Source organism: Acipenser ruthenus, chromosome 1 (assembly GCF_902713425.1).
Source record: "Acipenser ruthenus chromosome 1, fAciRut3.2 maternal haplotype, whole genome shotgun sequence".
Taxonomy (NCBI): Eukaryota; Metazoa; Chordata; class Actinopteri; order Acipenseriformes; family Acipenseridae; genus Acipenser; species Acipenser ruthenus.
Window position 1 is genome coordinate 107,193,981 of NC_081189.1, and position 16,153 is coordinate 107,210,133.

Genomic DNA, 16,153 nt, shown 5'->3' on the forward strand with positions numbered 1-16,153 from the left:
ACCACGGGACTTAGCCGCATAAGACAAAAAATAGTTTGACCTGCCTTTAACTTTTCGTCCTGTCAACGCCAGGGCCCAAACTGGCAGAGCGAATGGATGGTGCTCTGGCATTCTACAGGGTGTCAATGACCCTATTAGAAAGTCAAAGACGGCTCAAATGCAGCGGTTCAGGGGCCAGACCCACAGCTGCAGGCTCAATGGGTTGGGATGCCATAGTTCCCCCTGCCTGACTGAGCAAGTCGCGGTGCTTGGGCAGACTCCATGGCTGGCCGCTCAGGAGCTGCATCAGGTTTGAAAACCAGTCACCTGGCCCATTAAGGTACTACTAGGAGCACCTTGGCCCGGTCCTGCCTGACTTTCTCCAGACACAGCGTGAGCAGGGCGAGCGATGGGAAGGCATTCATCTACACCAGCGGGTCTTTTCCCAGTCAGGCACGCGTGCCTGAGAAAGCCAAAGCTGCCTATGTGCAGCTACCAGTGCCTGCCCGTTGAGTTTAGACACCGAGAGCAGGTTCTTGTTAACCAGGTGCTGCTCATCCAACTGTTGTGGTGAGGGCCTGTGGTTCTCAGAAAGGGACCTCAGCAAAATGGCACTGGTAGGCTACCAAGATGCTACTACAATTGCCCAGCCTTGCGGCGAACACACTGGCTGAATAGGCACGCTTGAGGATCACCTCAGGAGACCTTTCACTGCTTGTTGGGGCAGGTAGCTTCCTTAGACAGGCGCGTTAAATTAGGCGTCTGGACCTAGGCGGCAATGGAAACCTCCACCAACAGAAATTGAGCCCTATATAGGGCGTCCATTGACCAGGAAACAGCAGGAGCTGTTGCCGGGTGATCCCAGGAAGACTGGATTTCAAAAACAAAATCTGGGTGCACTGGGGGAGGACACTGGAGAGATGGTAGGCACATCAAATATGGACTGCCTTGTTTCACCTCCTGTAGGCCAGGGCACTTCCAAACTTGCAGTGACCCTTTATCAGCAGCAAAGCTCTGCTGACATGGACAGCTTAACTGCAGGGGATGCGCTGTCAGACTCCACGTCCTCAGGACAGGAACGCCAGCTCCTGTTCGTCCACCTCCAGAGAGGCAGCAATGGACAGTATGTCCTCCTGTGGCCAATCTGCGCTCGCAGGCCCCAAGGGGACAGACGGCGCTTAACATTCCTGCAGTAATTCTGCGAGAACAGTTCCTTGGTGGGAAACAGCTGCCAGAGCTGTTCCATCTGCTTGGAGTCCGCTAATCGCTTGGAACTGCGGCGACTCCTCTTCTTCCTCGGGGTAGAAGGAGAAGCAGAGGAAGAGGAGGAAGACAGTGAAGACGGTTCCCTGTATGGGCTACTTTCCCGGGTGTTTAGGTGGTAAATACCCATGCAGTAATGGTTACATTTCGTACTTGTAAGAGAAATGGTTGGATAGCTACTGTAATAATCACACACATTCACAAGAGATTCAGAAAGTTCCAAACTGCTGGTACTCCAATTACTCAGGCAATAAGCCTCAAGCTACTGGAACAATTATTTTTAAAACATGCATGGGTACAGGGAAAACATCCTGCGTGTACCACATCAAGTATTGATTAATGGTGTACAGTTCTGGAAAATGTTGCTTTTTTCCTGCAAGCACAGTACTTTCAGTTACTGTGCTTAAATCAACCTTTTTTTGCTTTAGGACAAAGAATCTGGATTTTTACAGCACTTTGCTTTGCTTCTCATAGAAAGGGACACATTTTAAGATGGGTTGGGCTAGTTTCACTGCTAGGCTTTCACGTGTGTAGAATAAAAGAACGAACACATATGTCCTTTTCCATCTCCAAGATACCATTATCCAACAGTCTCCTCAAAAGCATCTGCTGATAGCAGCAAATTATCATTTTTATTCTCTCCCAACTGTTTAATTCACACTTCATCTGTTTAAAAACTATTGCCAACTAGTCCCAGGAGAGCTGTGTGCCCAGTAGAGGGTGGAATATTTGCTGAATGAGACACATTCTCGCACTAGGGAGTTTGTGCACCACATTATGAAGCTGCATGTAGATTGTAACACGACCTGCTAATTTAGTAAAGTAAAACCAAAGTTACACACAGGCTGGTGGATACATTCTCATCATGTTAAACGGACAAACTCCAAAACTCATTCTGTGTCCCAGGCTCTGCCCAAGTACTTACCTCCATGCTCAGCGAATCTGGGGTTGGAGAGGATCTGTTTACAGAATTTCAGACCATTTCTGTACTGTTTGCGTTCATAACATCTCTAAAAAAAAAAAAGACAGAAAAAGTTGCCATTAAAAGAAAGCATTAGCATACAGACTAACTCAAATGCCAGGACTTGCCCAAGTACTAAGGCCTTGATAATGAAATTGTTGAGCTGTTACAACACATCACCCAAACAAAGTTTGATTTAAAAACCCTACAATTTCCGATTTACACCAAACTCCTGTTCTAAGGGTTGTTTCAAGCAAAAGAAACATTTACATTTACTGGCACCTTCCCTAACGTTAATCAACCTTTTACTGAAAAACGGTTTGTGCTACAGACGTGGTAGGTGTCACTTTACTGGAAATAAGACAACCAAGCGAAGTTACACCTTAAATATTTGACCGATGACCTTGGGGGGGGGGGGGGGGGGGGGGTCAAAAGAAAGGTCAAGGTCTATGCTTCTTATGTGCAAAATTCCAGGAAGGGAATATTTTTGGTTTGCTGTGACAAAATCTAAACCTAACCTGCCCCCCTCCATTTCAAAGAAATCAGAAATATTTTCAGGTAACAATTCCTGTGAAATTTCTGCAACAAACATTTAATTTGAATCCGATAACATGACCCAAGGAACAACACATTATCGGTGGCAGACATGGTCCTTACAATACTTCCTGAAAGTTTTGTTGAAAAATATTTACGTTTATTTATAAGCAATAATGGACACTACTTGATTATTTTTTTCAAAATACATATTTATAAATAAAATAAGTTATTCATTCCATTATTATCAGTAATAAAGAAAAAAAAAACATACCACCACAATATGACCGTAATCTCAGGTCACATTTCTAACTAAATGTATTGCATAACATGTATCCAAAGTTTCTAAAACACTGAAAATATGAAATCTATAACTGAAAAGCTTGGAGTTAAAAAATGAACAGAAAGGTAGCGATTTGCTTTTATCAAATTATCCGTAAAAGGCCGATCACACACAAAATCAGACCTAAATCAGACAAATACTTCTGCTGATAAATCAATGCCTGAAGTAATAAATAGTATGGAGGGAGAGCACTGTCAAAAATATTTGTACGCATAAAAATAATTTGTACTTGTAATTACAGGTACAAATCAAAAATACAAGTACAAATCAAATACGAGTACAATCAGAAAAATACAAGTTAGAGTACGACTCAAGAAAAGCTACGGGTACAAATCACAGAGTTCCGACTATGAATCAAAAAATTACGAGTACAACTCACAAAATTACGAGTTGGATAGAGCGTGAAATAACTGTCAAAAATACGTCACAGAGGTCACAGGACAGGCTGTTGATTGGGAGAACAATCGATGAGTATTTAACAGCGCATGCGTCCAGCACCTTGCATTGCTGATAGAAGGGAAGGAGTGGCTGCATGTTGGTGAAATTTGTAGGAGGAATTTTCAAACTGGGAATATGGCACAAATTCGCCCAACAGATGGACAGTCTCAGTCATCTTCTATATACACACAAGATAGTCAACTCCTCTTTTTTCCATCCCCACCGATGTGGTGCATCTTGGGAATCCAAAGAGTTCCGGTGGTGACTTTTATCCTATCTCTAATGTAAAGTCTGCTTCATTTCCTATTCAAGCTTTCTCTTTTGAAAACAATTGAATTTCTTTTAGCAAGAGTCACCTGGATTTGTTTAAAGACACCCCTCCTTAACACATACGTGTTATTTCTACGATCGATGTATTCACTTGGCCTGACAAGAGCTCTTTATCGCCTAAGTGCAGTCCGAAATTGCCGGCTCATGAATATTCATGAGCATAAAAGACAGGGGCGTGGTTTGATCTTTGGCTTGGTTGTCGGGGATGGGATAGGCAGCGATCGGAGTGAAAAGTTCAATTTAATCCGATCGGACGTGCATTAAAAATGACATTGACCAATGGAAAACGACTCAGAAGTAGGGATGTCACGTTATACCGGTTTTACGGAAAACTGCCACGGTTTTGAAATTGCAACCATTTTTCTATACCATGATTACCGAGTTCACACGGTTTAAGGTGATACGGGCGCGTTTTTTTATTCACCGTTTGTCCATCGGTGAGCCACTGTGTTTATTAGAACTAATGAACACTGACAAAGTTCTGAAAACTGCCATGCATGAGATTATCCGATTAGGCTATTAAATAAGTGACGTAATATTTAATATAAACCGCCCTACTAAACAATGATTGCTAGAAAACATGACTGTCAGTAAATGAAACCCGAAGACTCAAATATCAGCAAGAACAAGGCACTGTAACTTTTCATCACCGCCTTCCTATTAATTTACCAAACCAAAGTAGTAACAGTAGCTATTATTTATCGTATCGGTCAAGAGAAACGCAGTAAGCACACACCAATGCAGAGAATCAAAAAGTCTGTTTACTATTATATAATGAAGTCTAAGATGCTACAGGCGTTTATTATTTTTTATTTTAAACAGTATTGTAAAGATGTTGCCGTCTCCTCGAGCTGATAGTGTTGTAGGGATTTGGGTTTTATCTATTCAAAAATGAACACAATTTTATTCCCATTTAAAAAAAAAAAATTAAATCCCCTAGATGCCGCCTAACTTTGCAACGGTGTCATACCCACCTCAACTTTTCTTCTTTCCTTTGTATTCGTTGCTGTTAACATGCACTCCAAAAAAAAAACACAACAATTTGCAGACGCCGTCTTCTCATCATTAAGTTTTGCACTCTGCTGAGAGATCAGTGGGCGGGCACTGCATGTCTTAAAAAACACACTCGATTGGCTATTGCTAGGTAACACTTTGCAATAAAAGGCAGTATAATCTGGTTAACACATTTCTTTTTTCTCCTGGTTATTTAATATATAATTTTACACAAGTCTGGGACTGACAAATTGCTGAGACAGAAAACCAAACAGTAGGCTTCATTCTTAAGACTTGGATGGTAAAAGGTAGTATTTAGGAATCTCGCTTTCTATTGGGAAAAGTCATTATAAATAATAATAAATAGTCTGCACTGTAAATGTTTATCACGTTATCATTTACTTCCCGCCTCAGCATAATTGTGTGCCGTTTAAGTTTCAAAAACATTAACCTCAAGATAAAACTATAATTAATTACAAACTAAAAATGATCCAAAGGGACTCTCTATAACTTTGTTGCTTTGCACTCTGACTTGTGTTTTCCTTCGTTTTTCTATTGCAAAGATTACCGTATCAAGCTGAAAAAAAAGTTATTTGTGAACTCCAATAAACCAATGTTATCTTTAGCCAGTCAAATCGAAGGGTGCCGAAATAAGGTTTCGACTCAAACAGATTTTTCTCGTCTGTTGCATCTTCTTTAGCAGCCGCAACTATCCCACATATAAATCGGTTACACTGTTTACTGCCTGGAGTTTAAGGATGTTTTAATTGTGCAGCAGGTTCCCTAGTTAAATGAAGAGCTGATAATAATCTCCAGCCAAAAAAGCAGGCATGGTAATTTAAGATGTTACCATGATGAAAAAACAGTAAAGCAGCATGAGTTTTGTACTAAAGCAGGATCAGCTGTTGCAGGGATTTCAAACTTGGTGGGAAACCATGCATTGAAATGATAATATTTCACAAAATTAGCAGCAAAAAAGCATTGTGGATAAGCTAGTAAATGTCTAAACTACTGTACTTAATTGTTTTAATAAATCTGCTTTTAAAATACATAATTCTTTATATAATATAAATTGCCAAGTTTTAGAAAATTCCTTTATAAAAGAGTAATATTGTAGCCTCAAGATATTTCACACGGATCACTGCTCGCTAATGCACATGCAGGGCTCCAGACAGTGTTTATTGGATATGCACGGATTTCATTTTTTTTTTGTATCCGGTGTTTTTTTTTTTTAAATAGTGAGTAGTTGTTTCTTGATGAAAGAAATGCACAGTCCTTTTCTTCAGATATTAATTTGGTTTATTCAGTATATACAGGTTTAATTCCAGAAACAAAAAGAATGCTCAAAGCAAAACAGTACAGACCCCCCACCCACGTCGTCCTTCTGGAGTCCTCTGAATGCCTTTTAATTTGTTTGTTTTTTAAACCATTTAAATGCAAAACCATAACAAAACATGTATACAGGCTTTTTTATTTTTAATTATTTGTCCTGCGATTTCTCTGTACGCACTACTACTTTGTATATGATGTAGAATACGTGGTTGTAAACAACTAACACAAGTACGTACAATGCTCTTTCAAATAAACATGTTTTGATTTTGAACATGCGCTTCTCAGGGTCAGTCTTTCTTTACAAATTAAGCATTGCGTGCATGTGTTGGGTCTTGTCAGTGTTTCAGATTGCACGAGAACAGTCTGTTGTTGCCATTAGAATAATCTGTTGATTGACAGGTTTGAAAGTTGTACTCGTGTGATCTCTTTGGCTGTGTGAAAGGGTTATGACGGTATTACACCAGCATAGATTGCACAATTTCATGCTGTGTGAAAGGGTATTTTACAGACTCGTTAAAACGTTTCAGAGACGGCACAGTAGCTACATTTCTGTGTGAAAATGGTGTTAGATATCCTGTAACAGGGGAGGTCTGTGCTGACTGTCTGGCGCATGTGTGGTACTGCAAGAAGGGGGCAGCAGCCTCGTAGATCTGCCTATCAGTCCTGGCAGTGACACGGTGAGCTGGGGAGGGTGGTGTGTTGGCTTTCCCTCTCTTCGAGTGGCTGAGAGGCGGGCATTGGGGGATTGCTCGGCCCACAAGTACTGCGCTTGGTTATGCATTCGGGTGGCCGCGATTGGGAATACACAGAGACGCTGGCTGAGAAGGCCAGTGTAAACATAGACCAGGCAAGAACGCCAGTGGTTGAAGCGAGCGACCAAAATTGGTAAGCACGGCTGAGGAAGCCAGTCTAGAGAAAGAAAATTATAGAAAGTAAATTGTTACATATCCGAGGGAACATGTATGAATAGAAGGGGAATCTTGGCCACCCCAGTGTATAGTGCATAACAGCGTAGAACGGCGACCCGAGCTGACCGGCTTAGCGGCAGCGGGGGCACTGTGTAAGTAGCACCTTTATTTTGTAGTTTTATTACTGTGTTTTATTTTCCCTTTTCTTTCGCCTTTTGTTATTTCAGAGCACCCGTGAGTGGGCCAGTATTAACTGTTTACCAATACTGGTATTTCTGTGGTCCTGTTTACCGTTGCCGGTATTCAGGCCACGGACAACAGTGCCCTCTGCGGGCTAACAGAAAATAAATAAAAATAATAAAACTGGGCACCAGTGCGGTGTTTTCAATTAAACCTTCTGTCTCCCGTGTGTGTCAGTGAATTGCCCACCACCCTTCCACATATCTATATTCACGTTTTTGATAACTTCTCTTATTTGAAATTGTTCTTATCCATTTATTGTACTTATGTGCTCTTAATGGACTTTATCCATATAAGCAAATATTTTTACTATAAGTTGACTGTTGTTTGTGGAACTCACTCTTAAATGTAACTATTTACTGTATTCTTTACTTTGCTCTTATTTGAGTTTGATCTTATTTTCTACTGATTTTATTGTACTTTTATAACTACTCTTAACTGTAATGTGATATTCTGTAATGTGATTGTCTGCCCTGTGATATTTTGTAAGGTGATACTTTGTACTGTGATATTTTGTAATAATTGTAAGTCGCCCTGGATAAGGGCATCTGCTAAGAAATAAATAATAACAATAATTACATGCAGGGCTTAAAATTGGTCTCTCATCTGAGCCTGTTTCATAAAAGCGATTTGCGAGGAATCGCGGTCGCAGACCCCTCGCAGGTTGCAATTTGTGTTTCATGAAACTTTTGCTGGGCTGCGACGCTGCAGGTTTTCCCCTGAAACTTGCGAGTGCTAGAGGCCAACTGCAAGTAGTAATTTTCATTGCAAATCGTTTTAGTTGGTATCATAGCTCTCATACTACTACTAGCTTGTCTTGAGAGGAATGAGAAGAGAAAGAGTATTTAAGGACCGGGCAAACCCTTTTGATGCGTATAGAGACTAGGAATTAGTATCAAAGTACCGATTGCCAAGAGCAGAGAATTAATTAATTTGTGTGACATATCAAGAAATTAGAAATAAAACACAACGAAAAGTCACTACACTGCAAAAAAAAAAATGTGTTGAAAACTATCATGGTACAAGTAAGGCCACTGTTTTTAGATGCGTATTCAAAGTTTCTACAGCTTTGTCTAACCGCATTGGTGACTACATACGCTTTCCTGAAGAACCCGACATAGACGATGACTGACTTCTTTAAACTATGTGGCTTGCTGAAAGTAGGCTACTTGGAGGCGTAGATGGAAAGCAGATACATATTATGTCGTGAGAATGAGCACCTGTATGTATGCAGAAGAGGTTTTCATTCCATTAGTATTCATATGATCTGGGATGCCAAAATGTTGGTATTAGACTAGATGCTGTCATTCGATACCCTGGGAGTACACACAACAGCTTCATTTGGGTGAAATGTGATATCACAGATCGCTTTAGTGACATTGTTGATAGATGGCTTTGAGAGACAGCGGGTAAGTTAATAACAATAATACAATTTGTTTACCTTATAAATATTGCTCTACTTAAGTTATATGGATAACAAAATAGGTGGTTACTTACTCAGAATCTATGTTAGATAACAGGAGGTGCTATGCTTTCGTTTCTTCTGTTTGTGTCCAATCCACCCTCAATACCTGTAACAGCTACTCACCAATAATATTTAGGAATCTTTTGGTTTTCCCACTGCCTGTATGTTATGCTTTCCTCCTTTTTGCCTCTTTTTTTATTTAGTTCTGCATGCTAAATCTATCCATTTCTTTCGTACTTCTGTTACCGTTCTCTCCCCAACCCCAAAACATTTATTTGATCCGTGATCGTTTGACACTTTCTTTTCTTCACTAGTTAGGGCTCCCAACAACTTGCCAAACAGAACCGATTTGTTTTGACCAATACGTTCTATAATTGTACTTATTTCTTCTTTAGAAAAACTGACTTTCAAATCGCAATTCTGTATGAAACAGGCTCCTGGTCATTTACTTTCTTATATTTACTGATGCAGATTCAAAGTCTGTTTTGATTTTTATTAATAAATGGCTAGATGAACATAAATCATAAATTAAAATGTTTTACTTTGATAAGAAAGTATTACTTACGTTTCGTTTTATGTTTCATTCATTCATTAATGCGAAGGGGGTGGAGCGGGCGGCAAACTGACTGTTTACAAACTGAATGCTGGCGGCACACAAAGCAAACTGTTTTCTTCTGCATGTTTGAAGGAAGAGGGAGTGTGGGGGAAATAATCTGATGGAGGAGGAAGAGATTTTGATCCTAGTGTAATATATATATATATATATATATATATAAAAAAAACTGTGAACAAGGCTAAAGGCTGCTACTCACCAGATGTGATGCAGCAAGCGAAACTGTGCAGCGATGTGACAAAATGAATAGAACCTATAATTGATAAGTATCTTTCACACCACAAGCAACACAACAGACAACGCAAGAATGGCACCGGAGCAATGCAATATAAATAGGATTGAATCCTATTTTTTTGTGATTTGTCGCATGTCAACTAGGGCATTGAGCAATCAGGGAACAGCTTCAATGCACGTGGTCCAGCTGGGTGAAGCAGTATCCAAAATGATGGAGGAAACAATAATACTTGCCGTTGAAAAAATACCCAGAGCTTTATGACAAAGGTCAACACAATTACAAAGATACAGATCTGAAAGACAATATATGGGAGTCCATTTCGAAGGAACTGGATAAGCCCGGTGTGCATGATTTATTGCCATATATGTTGAAATAGCATCAGAGAAGACACTCATAATTTCCACATCATGTTGATGAATATGTACCAGTCTTGATCATAGTTTTGTCAATAGCAATTTGTAATAGTTGTATATATCTGGCAGTTTTCAAACCTGCCGCATGGCCTTTGTGTCGATTCTGGCGTGTATGGTCATGTCGCGGCGGAAGTATCTCGTCGCCAATTCAAAAATAATAAATAAATAAAATAAAATAAAATAATCCACATGGGGTCTGGTGTGTGGAGACCTTAAAGCAGGCTCTACCTGCGACGAGGGACCGGGGCAGGCGATGAATTGATGATAAAAATTATTCATCGATGACGGCAAAATTTGTGATTAATCGATGAATCGATAATCGTTGCAGCACTATTACTCAGCATACTGTGAATGTAGGCTACTCGGTCAGGTAGACTTGTGATATTTAAATATATATATATATCATGAAGACTGCTTTTTCATGAAAAGCAGCACAGTCATTTTTACTGGAGTTTTAGCATTTACTCTCCAGTCATATTTGAAAATTAAAATCAGAGTACTATGGAGGTAAAGCATAAAATATTAATGTTTCCCCAATACCGGCTTTTCAAGTTTTTTCAAGAAATTGTGTTTTGCTACAAACTGCTAAATTAGTCTAGTTCAATAAAAATGAAACAGGTTTAATTTTGGTGATAAAAACTTAAGGGGCATCCCTCATGAACCTGGATTTTTATTTTGGGGGTATCCCGTGTATAGAAAGGAACTGACTGGGAAAGCCTTCAGTTCAAGTATCAAAACCTGTATTAGTCTATAAGAAAAGACAATAAATGTTTAAAAATATGACAAGCACGCAACCACTGTGAACAGTTCAGTAAAAACGTTTTATTATGGATTCTACTTCTAAGTAAAAGTGGAGGGTAAATTGAACAATTCTATAAAACGGGCAATAATGAATTTATACTGGATGAAACTTCAAATCACACTAGTTCCAGGGCCAAATTTGTAGGGAATTTGAAGGTTGCTAAGAAAATTACGGTAAATAAGCAACAATAAAAACATTTGACATTTTTACACACTTAAAACTTTAACATTTCCAAAGAAATGTGGAAATGAAAATAAAAAAGTACAACATGCACTACGATTACATCTTAATTCAGGTCTTGAGGCAAGATTAAGGTTTGTCATTCAAATCTGTTTGATTCAGGCTGCTTTTGTTTTAAAACAACAGAATTACATTTATTTTTAAAGCAATTATGACAACTCTGTTAGTACTTGCAAAAAAAAAAAAGAAAAAAGGGATAGGCCTACTCTCTCACACAGTCAAATATGGTCATGAATAACGACTTTTATATGGTATTATAAAAAAGCCATGCATCAATTTAAACTGGAAAGTCAAAATATATTTCAGGGCAATTCGATTTTATAAACTCGTTTAGAAACCAACAAATTAAAAAAGAAAAAAAAAATTCACCCAGTGCAAATGTGACATGTGTTGTAAAATAACCAGGCCCTACACAACCAACAGTCATTTTCTTGTTTTGTTTTTCAGACATATCAAAAACTGTTACAGTTAAAAGACAAAAACAGCGGTGGAAATTAAACGACCACAGGAGGTTTATAAAACATAGGACATTTTCTCAGAACACATATTACAAGCGGAGGCGTTGATAATAAAATGTATATCGTTGCATCTACTAGCACAAGTACGTGCTACCAGTACTCTAGTCTGACACTATGACAGCTTAGATTCCGCAGCACGCAACCAACCACACGGTATGTATCAAACACCTGACACAGCAACAAAACAAAATATGCAATGCACACAATTTTAATTCAAATGGAGGAATACTTGGTTGGACGGTACCAAAATCCTTAGACCACTCCAGCAAGGTCTGATAAGGGCAACATGATCAAACAATGCATCTGGCCTCAACCAACAGTAGTGCTTATCTCACGGGAACTGTACATGCATAACAACATATCCAGTCTGTCCGAAGGTAAGCGCACTAAGGGGTAAAATAGGTTAATATGACACGCCACTATGATTTCGAAGAGTTTGCTTCAGAATGTGACTCGCAGTCTCCGAGCAGCGCCCTGTTTATGTACCGCTGCAGCAGGCCGTTTTGCTGGAGGGTGACAGTCCTACTCATACAGCAGAGAAGAAGGTAGCGAATGTGTATGCCGGGAGATACATGATGCCAGCAGCAAATAAATATACTAACCAGAATCCTCTTAAAGAGAGCGTTCTCCTTAGGCGGCAGCGTGACTGTCGGCATTGTTCGGGATGGAATTCCTCGCTCTCAGCACATGTGAATGAGAACTGTGTTAATCTCTTTCTCTTCTCTTCTCTCCCCCTTTCTCCACAGGTACGCCGATTCTTGTCTATCTTTTTGGGCTCTATCTCCCTCCCTCTCTCTCACGTGGTGACTGAAAGCCCCCTTCAGCCAAAATGGCCACTTCACTTCTCCTCCGGGTCAAGCGCCACTCTGCGCCTGCGTATCGACCCCCTTCACAGTTTCACACAGCAACCTGGGAAGGAGGTGGAGCTGCGGGAGGGCCATAGTAGTCCTCCAAGCCGCCAGGGAGCGCTAAATAACGATAACATTCTGTAGCGACCTGAGGTACTGTAGAGGGCGCTGCACCCTGAAGGGATGTTGTTTGTTTGTCTGTTTGTTATTGAATAGGTGCATATATTGTCCGGGATGGGACCATGCTGGAGGGGGGGGGGTTTGAATAGGGGGAGCGAGGAAGTAGATAGGTGAGGGTTAGTGATGGGGGAAGGGAAGGGGTGGGGGTGGGTGTGTGTGTGTGTCTGTGTCTGTGTCTGTGTCTGTGTGTCTGTGTCTGTGTCTGTGTGTCTGTCTGTCTGTGGGGAAGGTTCGTGAGTTTATAGCAGTCCAGTCGGCTCACCCCCCGATGAGGAATGGTGCAGCTCCCACGGTTGCTAGGCAGCCGGGGAGCGTAATGTGCTGCAGTGGTTAGTGAGAGAGTGGGTCTGGGTGGGTTTATGAGGGGGGCGAGGTATAAGGCAGGGGCAGTAATTTAAAGCAGGCGAAGGAGGATTGAGAATGATTGAGACAGCAAAGTACAATTGCAGTAAATAAGCCTATGAGGGTTAGCCAGAACGAGAACTGGGATGTGGCTGTGAGAGCGACTGGAGTAGGAACGAGAATAGAGGAAGCAGGTACTGAGTCTATAGAGATAAATGATATAAGTAAGGGGATTTATTGTTTTGGTGTGGTCTCAGCCCATAGGGACCGAGTGTTAAAGAGAATAAAAAGTGGATATTCCGTTTCCATCTGCAATCCCTGAGTCTGTTTAAACAAAAACAAGAGACCCCGTGTCGCCACTAAAATAAAGTGTTTAGATTGAACAATGTTTGCAACAATATGAATTCAACCTGTCAAAATAGTCTTAATGTTTTTTTTTTGTTTTTGTTTTTGTTGTTTTCTTTTTACAGGTGGTCATTCCTGACAAATGGTATTTAGATTACAGGTTTGAAAGCCACTATTTTCTCTAATGAAAAATAAATCATGTTTGCACCAGCTTTTCAAAGTAAATGCATTTTGTATATCCTCTTATATTGAGCCACGTAGTATTCAGTAATAAAATGTTGTAGTGTAAGTGCTCACTAACATATAATGCCAACAGTCCCTAAATGATCGGGACAGTCCCGATTTCCTAGCAAATGTCCCGCGTCCCGATACATAGTAAGAAATTCCCGATATTTACCCATAGAATATATATATATATATATATATATATATATATATATATATATATATATATATATATATATATATTATATGAAAATCAGTGTTTTTTTGTGTAAGACCCTTCACCCCCCCACTTGGGTTTAAGGATTTGTTGCAACGAAGGGAAAACTGAACTACAACGGAAGTTTTATTCTATAGACTTTTGGTCTACAAGGAACCGTTTAGTATAATTTCATTATTTCCCTTGCGGAATCCATGTAATTAATTGTAATCGCCACACATAAAAGTTGGTAAAATAGTTTCTTAATCTGCGCTTTTAACGCGCGTCTGAAAAGCCTGAGAATTTGTTTAACTCATATTTTCATGTGAAGTGCTTGTTTGAAAGTATACTTGTGTAATTGTTATTAAACATATTAAACAATTATAGTCGAGAATTATTAGTAGAATAATTAGAAAAACTGTGATCGAACAAGGTTTGTTTTGCATGTAAATGATAAATGCTTGGGTTTAAATAGACTCGAGTTATATTGCCTGTGAGCGGTAGACGCGTCCACTTTCTGTGGATGAGCTGAGAGAACTGTCAGCAGAGTGACGTCATCACCTGCTAGCAGATCCGCGCAGTTCGGGCTGAGATTGAGACAGAGGAGTTATTGTACTGTGTTAGAATGAAACCTTGAACTTATATTGGATGTCAGCAAAGCAATAGGATTCTACATGTACTGTAGTTAAATTCATTACTGAGAAACGACATATATAGAAGCATATGCATTCAAGGGATAAGTGTTTACTTGTGCTGTATTGCTGTGTATGTGAACTGTTACCTCACGATGATTTTCTAAGTTTTTCCTTTCAGTACCATTAGTATTATTATCTAGTCAGCTGCTATGTTATTTTAACCTATCTTGTTGTGGTTGAGGGTGCTTTTGTGTGTTCATTGTAATTCCTCGATCTTATACACGTCATTAAATAAAATGATTATGATGAGGTCTTAATTAACGTGAACGAATATTCCGATTATTTACCAGATAAATAGTTTGTCTTTATTTAGTCGGTGATCTAATATGGTAATGGTCATATAGTATTAATTCAAGTTGGTTAACGCACATTCATTTGAACTATTGTAATTATTCAAATTAATTAATTGTTTAAATTAATTATCACCGTGTAACACTTTTTTTTTTTTTTTTTGGTTCCTGGGTAGTAAGTGTTATTTCCTAATTGCTTATGCCTCAAAAGTATAGAAAATGGCTATTATTCCCCACAAACTTTGCTTTTGTGACCAGGACAGTGATATTTGAAATTTACCTATTTTCCAGAACATTCCAGATAGATTCAGTGCTGAGTAAACTTGGAGTAACTTCTAGAACTTTCTAGAACTTTCCAGTAATACAAATAGTAGTATAAATACAGGGGCCTTAAGCCCACCAGTTCAGTTTAGTTCCAGCTGCCTAAGTGGATACATATCTGCATTTTTCTGAGATGGCATCAAGAGGCTGCAAGCATCCGGCAGACGTATTTTGCTATGTCTGCGGCCAATTTATCAAGACAAGAGCGAAAAAGTACTCTGTGGAAGCATCTGCTAAGATGTGTGAGGCTTACAAGGCGTATTTCGGCATGCCTGTCGGGGATCAAGACAAACCTCTGGAAGGTAAGATGGACAATTGTTGCTCGGAATTTTATGTTATAAAATTTGTTAAAAATTTTAAAATTGTAAAAGTTTTTAATTTTAAAATGTTTTACAATTTTCAATGTTATTGAAAAAATATATATGAAAAATGTTGTGAGAATCTCTTACACATTAGTCATGGGTGAAATAAATGTATTTTTGTAGGATGGTACAGAGGGGAAAAGAGAGCCATGAAGTTCGCTATCCCAAGAATTTGGCGGGAACCCACTGACCACTCAAGCAACTGCTACTTCTGCATGGTGGACCCTTCCAAGCGGACCGAGTTCTCTGTGGGGAGGAACAACGTCAAGTGGGAGCCACTGGTGGACCCCCGGAAGGTGCTGATGCCACCACTGCACATCAAATTGGGCCTTATGAAACAATTTGTCAGAGCTCTAGATAAGGAGTCGGCAGCCTTCAAGTACCTTCAAGACTTCTTCCCTAAGCTGTCTGAGGCAAAGGTCAAAGCCGGTGTCTTCGTCGGACCACAGATAAAGAAGATCCTGGAGTGCAATGAATCCCCCAACAAGCTCACTAGTAAGGAGAAAGCGGCTTGGAACAGCTTTGTCGCAGTGGTTCGGGGCTTCCTGGGCAATCACAAGGCCGAAAACTATGTGGAGCTGGTTGAGACTCTGGTGAAGAACTACGGCACAATGGGCTGTAGGATGTCCCTCAAAGTCCATATCCTTGATGCTCATCTTGATAAATTCAAGGAGAACATGGGAGCGTACTCGGAGGAGCAAGGCGAGCGCTTCCACCAGGATATACTGGACTTTGAACGCCG

At 39.9% G+C, this 16,153-nt stretch overlaps 1 protein-coding gene across 1 annotated transcript in view; it reads right to left on the reverse strand.

Annotated features, from left to right (window-relative positions):
* Positions 1–12,510, reverse strand: part of LOC117420926 (N-alpha-acetyltransferase 15, NatA auxiliary subunit-like) — a 51,285-nt gene extending 38,775 nt beyond the window's left edge. The window contains exons 1-2 of the mRNA XM_034034688.3: positions 12,210–12,510; positions 2,168–2,252 (exon numbers count right to left, since the gene is read on the reverse strand). Coding sequence (XP_033890579.1) covers positions 2,168–2,252; positions 12,210–12,263 — 139 coding nt within the window. The 5' untranslated portion in view covers positions 12,264–12,510. The remainder of the gene's footprint in view (positions 1–2,167; positions 2,253–12,209) is intronic.
* Positions 12,511–16,153: the final 3,643 nt, after the last annotated feature.